General features: G+C 39.4%; 1 protein-coding gene across 4 annotated transcripts; it reads left to right on the plus strand.

The window, feature by feature from the left end:
* The first annotated feature begins 929 nt into the window (after positions 1 to 929).
* LOC127531094 (uncharacterized) lies at positions 930 to 6735 on the plus strand. 4 transcript variants are annotated; one of them, XM_051939545.1, is made up of 10 exons: positions 930 to 1217; positions 1578 to 1680; positions 1867 to 2007; positions 2109 to 2284; positions 2400 to 2536; positions 2757 to 2850; positions 2942 to 3277; positions 3365 to 3521; positions 3616 to 3743; positions 3878 to 6735. In XM_051939545.1, the coding sequence occupies exon 10, from the start codon at positions 4213 to 4215 to the stop codon at positions 6658 to 6660; it is 2448 nt and encodes an 815-aa protein (XP_051795505.1). In that variant the 5' UTR covers positions 930 to 1217; positions 1578 to 1680; positions 1867 to 2007; positions 2109 to 2284; positions 2400 to 2536; positions 2757 to 2850; positions 2942 to 3277; positions 3365 to 3521; positions 3616 to 3743; positions 3878 to 4212; the 3' UTR covers positions 6661 to 6735. The 4 variants fall into 2 exon arrangements, with proteins under 4 accessions (XP_051795505.1, XP_051795506.1, XP_051795504.1 ...); XM_051939544.1 differs by lacking the exon at positions 1867 to 2007.
* The last annotated feature ends 310 nt before the right edge of the window (positions 6736 to 7045 follow it).

Consider the following 7045-nt stretch of genomic DNA (forward strand, 5'->3'; position numbering starts at 1 on the left):
TGTTCTCAGTGATGCAGCTTATAGTCTGGATCCACAGCTTTGTTAAGGATTTCTCATTACCAGACAGCAAATTCAAAAGTGTTAAAATTCCAGTGTTGGTGTTGTTAGTTAAAAATAAAGTGTCAGTTCAACACTTGCTGAGTTTAATTCAACTACCCAAGAGTTAGTCCCTCAAAAGAGTTGGTGATCATACACAGAGTTAAATTTAAACAACTCTGTAAAGTGTTGATTTTAAAATCAACACTTAATAGAGTAACTCCCAGCATCCCAACGTATCTGTGACGTGTTTGCCTGAAGAGCGGGACGGATAGAGCGGCTGCAGCGAAGCACAACTGTTTTTCCCTTTTTTTTTTTCCTTTCTACTTGTACAAATGAGGATATTGTGCGCGTAAATGAATGTCGGCATGTTTAATTAATAACACTTCTATGCAATAGTGTTATATTTGTGACGACAATAGGTGTCGCCGAAGCCTGTCTGCAGCTAACATTGCGACAAGGTAAGTTAGCATGATTGTTGTATGCTATTTGTCGCTTTTGCACACGTGTCGATAAATATACAAACATATGTGTAACCTACAGGAATACACATTTGTATAACATGTTACATTTGCACAGCTGCACATTTTGTAAGGGGTCAGAGTTTGCTAAAGTGATGTAGCACGCGCATGGCGGGTTAACCAAATATTTCCCAGAAAAAAATCTGAGGGCCACTTGTCATTTCGACAATCAAATCCGTGTCAAGTTGGTGAGGAGTGCAGTTAGCTAGTCTTGTCGAATGGTTGTTGGCATTCCATCAGGGGTGTCAAGATCCGTTCCTGGAGGGCCACTATCCTGCATGTTTTAGATGTTTCCCTCTTCCAACACAGCTGATTCAAATGATCAGGCTCGTTATCAGGCTTCTGCTGAGCTTGATGATAAGCTGATCATTTGAATCAGGTGTGTTGGAAGAGGGAAACATCTAAAACATGCAGGATAGTGGCCCTCCAGGAACGGATCTTGACACCCCTGCATTACATGGACCGGGGGTGGGGGTTCGGTTGAGCTGCTGCTGCTTGCCCGAGACAGCTGCAGACTTCCTGCTGTATTCCTCCACCGGTGGAACACCTCCACACACCGGGCCACCACACCAGCCATGCCAAGCCTTGCTTCGATTAAAACATTTTAAGATTAAAAAACGCTAACTCTTCAAGCTAATGTTACCGGAGCCACGCATGCTGGTGAGTTCCACTTACGTAGCTGTGTATCTTAACGTCGCTGCCACGTTTATGTCTTAGGGTGACATTATTTCGCTAAGCTAACGGAGCATAGTTGATAGTGTATCACTGTTTACGGATAAGTGTGGGTGTTTTTAGCAGAATAACTAGCTAGCCGTCATTCTAGCAAGCAGGCCAAGCTTCAGTAGCACGTCACTGTGCTGGTGGTTCCTATCGTCCAGGTAGCAAGTAATGCTAAAACTTAAAACGAATACTCAGAGTCTAGTAAAGCTAGGCAAAATGTTCCTGCCTCTACACATCCATGGTGATCATAGTGTAAATGATGGCACAGTGTGGATGTCTTTTGTCCTGTTTTCTTCTTAGTGCATCATGTTGGTTAAGGTGCGATTTGGTGAAACACAGAAGTATGTCAAAGTGGCTGAGACTGAAGATGGCTATGATGACTTCAACACATTTCTTCAAAAAGGTTGGCATCACTTTTCATACAGCCCACAACGTTTGTGGCTACATGTTATAACACCTATTGAATTTATGTGGTATTTAAATATTTTGTTTATGATAGCCATGTCCTGCCAAAAACAAGCATAGAAAATGCCAGGTAATGTTCTTATTATATTTTTTCTATTGCTCTAAATCTAATATTTTTTATCAGTTATTCAAAAGCTAGATCTTCCACTTGAGACTGAGCTGCATTTGACAGATGAATCAGGGACAGAAGTTGATGCAGATGTGTTTGAGGAGCTCTTGCAGGCAGGGAACCTCACTGTTAGGGTGACATTGGAAAAGTCAACAGGTGAGACTCAATCTTGTTAGGGAAGGAGTATAATGAATATTGTGGAGAACACATGATTTTTTTTCATTTTGTGTTTACATTTTGTAAAAAATTGTTTACAGTTGCACTTCAGCATGATCTTTCATATACTTCGCTGGAGTCACCCATGTCAGACAACTCATCTGGGTCAGTGTCAGGAGTCTCCTCGCTAGTATCCTCTGATTCATCAGATGCAACAGTGATTGTTCATACAAACGGAGGGAGGAGAACCCATGCTGAACGGGAATCAGCAAAAGAGGTGTGTCGCTTTTGTAACAAATTCTATTAGTTATCAGATATCAGACAGACACAAAGATGTTGTGTTAAACTGATGGTGATGGATGATTCTAACTTTATTATTCTTTATCTTTTAGATGGTGAGAAATGCTCTGAAGGCTAAACCAGGTGGACAGTTTATTTTGGATGAATATGACAAAATGAAAACATTGACAGATAGCACAAGGAGAAAGTTGGTAAACCTTCTTGTGGCCAACATGGTTGAAATTCATGGGTAAGTTTCATGTTCATAATGTTCTTTATTTAATATAGAAATTATTTTAAAACAAGCATACTCATTGTAAGGCATTGCATATCAGTAAAGCATCGTTTTAAGGCTAAAACATTATACAAAAACTAAATTTGAGGGACTGCTACTAACTGAAGCAAGAAAAAGCAAAATTTGTATCTTTTAAACACTGAATTGCTGTAGTAATGCCATGTTTATCTTTCAGGAGGAGCCCACCCATCTCTGTTCGAACTACATGTGCTCTAGGCATCATCTCTCTATTTCCCAGCCTCAGAGATCCATATTCGGACAAGGGATATGTAAGTTTATAAATTAAAAGCTTGTATGTCAATTTATGGACTGGTAATATGTTTGGACTTTATGTAATAATCTATTGTTTTAATGTTACAGGAACACTTCTATGACCCAGAGAGTGGATCTGGCTACTTGGCCTGGAGGATAAAGACTGTTCAGCGCAACACTGCAGCTCAGCCCCAGAGATGCTCCACAAGCACAACCTATCAAGATAGTCCAAAGAGAAAGAGGGATGTTCTCTGCACTGATAAGCAGCTGCTTGGTGAGCACTGTCATGAAGCAATATCCTTTTTGAAACATTCAACTGATGAATCGGCCATCAAAGAGCGAATGAGGGCCACATTTCAGTACCGTCAAACACTGGTTCAAGATCAGCAGTGCTCTTCGACAGTCTTTGACATCTTCCCACGATTTCTCGACATCACTGGCTTGGTAAGAAAGACAACTTCTTTTGTAAGTGAATTATACTCAAAGTATATGCTTAAGGTGTATGAGTATACAGTGTGTGTTATTCTGTAGATTGAACAAGACTTCACCATGATGTTTGGAGAGGAAGTGTCGGGCAGATTTTTGGCAAAATGGCCTACCTTTTTCAAGCCTAGAATCCTGGCAGACTGCAAAAAACTGACTTCTAATGAGCACATTGAAGACCTCATGTCATTGCAGCAAGACTCAGGTGGGTCTGGTTAGCTTGGCTCATTCTTCCCTTTGAAATGTCTCAATTATTTATAATGTGAATGAGTCTAATATTTCTCCTGTTTTTCCCCTAGGCTGGGACAGTGATCTGTCCAGCATTCTTCTGTTGGTTCACCTGCTTCCTCCCACCCCCAAAGGCCACAAGAAGAGTGCTAAAATCAGCCCATGCCAGGCTGTTGACCATGTTGTGAGATATTTGCAGGTATGCAAATAGTAGTGTTGCAATTATTCTGATGATCCTACTTCTTGGGTTGAAGCACTTTTTATATTGGCTTAGGTAGACATTTGAATGTAACAAGGGCATATTTTCTCATAATTCTTTATGTTTTGTTCAAGATGGGAGCCAGTGTTGAAACCTTCCTTGCTGGTGTGGAGCCAGGCCAGCCCTTCCTCCTTGGTGTTGGTGAAAAGAAGAGCAGCATCCAAAGATACTATGTCATCATTGATCACAAGGCCATCCCTTGCAAGGCACAGACATCCCTTGCAGCTTTCGATGAGCTCTTCAAAGCACACTTCATCTTCAGTGTCAGTTACCATGAATCCCTCTACAACTTCTATACGTTCATCCAAACCACAGTTTTTAACATTGACATTGGAAAGGCCAAGGAAACTCCCAGAGTCAAGGAACTAAGGGCAAGATTTTTTCATGACGCTTGAGGGGATAAATATCCATGGATGCAAACATTTTTCTTTGTTATGTCTGTAAGGCATGCCACAAAAGTTCTGCACTGCTTTGTCAGCATTTAAGACTTCACCATGGTCTATATCCTGGAAAGACATTACGCTTAAAATGTGGACAGCCGGGATGTTCTTCTTTGTTTTGCACTTATTCAGGTTTCAAGAAGCATCTTGTTCATTGCCACAGAGATGTTGCTGTGACTAATACTGCTGACAATGTGGACACTCAGAATGAAGTTGATGAGCCCTCAACTTCACAGACAGTCAACAAAGCCTCTCCAACAACTACCCAGCTCTCTGTTGACAATGATCATGTGTTAAACATGTGTGCTTCTGTTGTAGCACAGTTGCAAGCATCTGGTGTTGCTGAGAGCACAGTCCAAGCAATGGTGGGATCCATGGAGGACCTTGTAAATGACATTAATAGACAAGCAAGAGAGGCAGTTCTCAGCTGTTCTTCAGAAATTCAAGGTACGGATTTGGAAAAGAAGGTGGAAAAGTGCTTTGATCAACTAGGAAATCCTTTCTCATCCTTGAACACAAGAGTAAAACGTCAGAAGTTCTTTAAGGACAAATGGGAAATTGTTGAACCTGTTGAATATGTTCTTGGGGTGCGATTTGATGTTCGCAGAGATCAAACAACTGGTGTTTATTGTCAGGTCCCCGTAACAGATAAATTTGTGTATACACCCATCCTGGGAACTCTTAAGTCAATGTTCAAGAACACTGAATTATGTGAAAGTTTCTTCCAAGCCAAACATCACGAAGAAGGCATTTATAAAGACATATGTGATGGTTCATACTTCAAGAGTAACGTTTTGTTTTCCCAGAAAAAGCATGCTCTACAGATTCAACTTTATTTTGACGAGTTTGAGACAGCAAATCCCTTAGGTTCAAAGAAAGGTATTCACAAACTCGGTTGTATTTACTTTATATTGAGGAACCTGCCCCCAAAATATAATTCTGTGTTGATGAATATACATGTTGTGGCACTCTTCCACTCACAAGATCTGAAGACTTATGGGTTTGATGACATCCTGAAGCCTGTTGTTGACGATCTTAAAATACTTGAAACACAAGGAATTGAGGTGCCTTTCTCAGACTCACCATTGCTTGGTTCTGTTATACAAGTAACGGGTGACAACCTAGGTTTACATGGACTGTTCGGTTTTGTTGAGTCCTTCAGTGCTACATATTTCTGTAGATTTTGTTTGACAAGTAAGGATGAGTCGCAGTCTGTCTTTACTGAAGATGACCCTGGCATGATTTTTCGTACAAAGGAAATCCATGCAGAACACTGTGCAGCTCTACATGAAAATCCTATGTTGAGTTCCACATTTGGTGTCAAAAAGACATGCTTGCTCAATACATTGCATTTTTTCCACACCTCTGACAACTATGCAGTTGACATAATGCACGATTTACTTGAAGGTGTAGTACAGTACGAACTCAAACTTGTCTTTCAGTACCTTGTAAACCAGAAGTATCTGTCTTTGGAATCATTGTCACAGAGGATCCAAACTTTCAACTATGGTTATATTGAGAGAAAAAATAGACCAAGTGGGTTGAAAATGGATGAGGCTAGCAAGGATCTTGGATTAAATGCAGTTCAGTCATGGTGTCTTGTAAGAAATACTCCTCTTATTTTTGGTGATGTATTGGAAAGAAATAACTGTTACTGGAATCTGCTCCTCCTCTTGATTCAGATTGTGAATATAGTTTTTTCACCCATTGTAACTAACGGTATGACATACTATTTAAAGCACTTGATTAAGGACCACCATGAGCTATTTAAGTGTTTGTTTTCACAAAGAAGATTGATTCCAAAGCATCATTTCATGCTACATTATCCACGTTGTATTCGAAAAATAGGTCCACTCCTTCATGTATGGTGCATGAGGTTTGAGGCCAAACACAATTTTTTTAAAAGATCAGTGAAAAATTTCAAAAATATCACAAAATCATTGGTGAAACAACACCAGAGACAGTTAGCTTACCACTGGGAGAATTTTAATTTTCAGAGATTTGAGTTTGGTCCAGTGAAAAACGAAATCATTGATCGCCTCGAGGGAGGTGAGGTTTTAAGTTCTGTTTTTGATGTTAATTTATATTGTGAAGTGTCAACCACGAATTGGGTGAAGAACTATGGAACAGAATATCAGATTGGTATGTTTATTTGTACTGGAACAAAAATGGAAATTCCTATTTTCAGAAAGATCACCAACATCATTGTCCGTGATGGGCAAGCTTTCCTTTTGACTTGCAGAGTGGACACTCTTTATTTTGATGATCATTTCAATGCATACTGTGTTGATGAGAGAGCAGATTCATTTTCTGTTTTCCCAGTTAAGGAACTGATTTATCACAGACCCTATGACAAACAGTTTTCTAATGAGATGTGTGAAAAAATATACATTGTGCCACATTGTCATATTTTGTGACCTGTGTTGTATTGCAAAGCAGTGCTGTTTTTATGTGGTGTGCTTATTTGAAATACAGGCTGATTCAAACTGCAACTTGTGTTTTCTTTGTAATTTCAAGTGAAATGTATTATTTTGGGAGTAAAATTGGGGGTTATTATTTGATTCCCAGTAGTACTTTTAAACTGAATGATAAAAGATTTCTATTTAGATTAGAATTTTATAACACTCTCCATAGAGTTAATATAGTTTAAACCTTATTCGGTGTTAAAAACTACACTAATAGTGTTAACTTTTAACACTACACACTAGTGTAGTGTAAATTCAACACTGATATATGTTAAATTTCAACTACTGAGAGTGTTGTTCCAACTCTGTCACAGTGTAAACTGTTGAACACTTTCAA

Source organism: Acanthochromis polyacanthus, chromosome 19, assembly GCF_021347895.1.
Source record: "Acanthochromis polyacanthus isolate Apoly-LR-REF ecotype Palm Island chromosome 19, KAUST_Apoly_ChrSc, whole genome shotgun sequence".
In the NCBI taxonomy this organism is placed as follows: domain Eukaryota; kingdom Metazoa; phylum Chordata; class Actinopteri; family Pomacentridae; genus Acanthochromis; species Acanthochromis polyacanthus.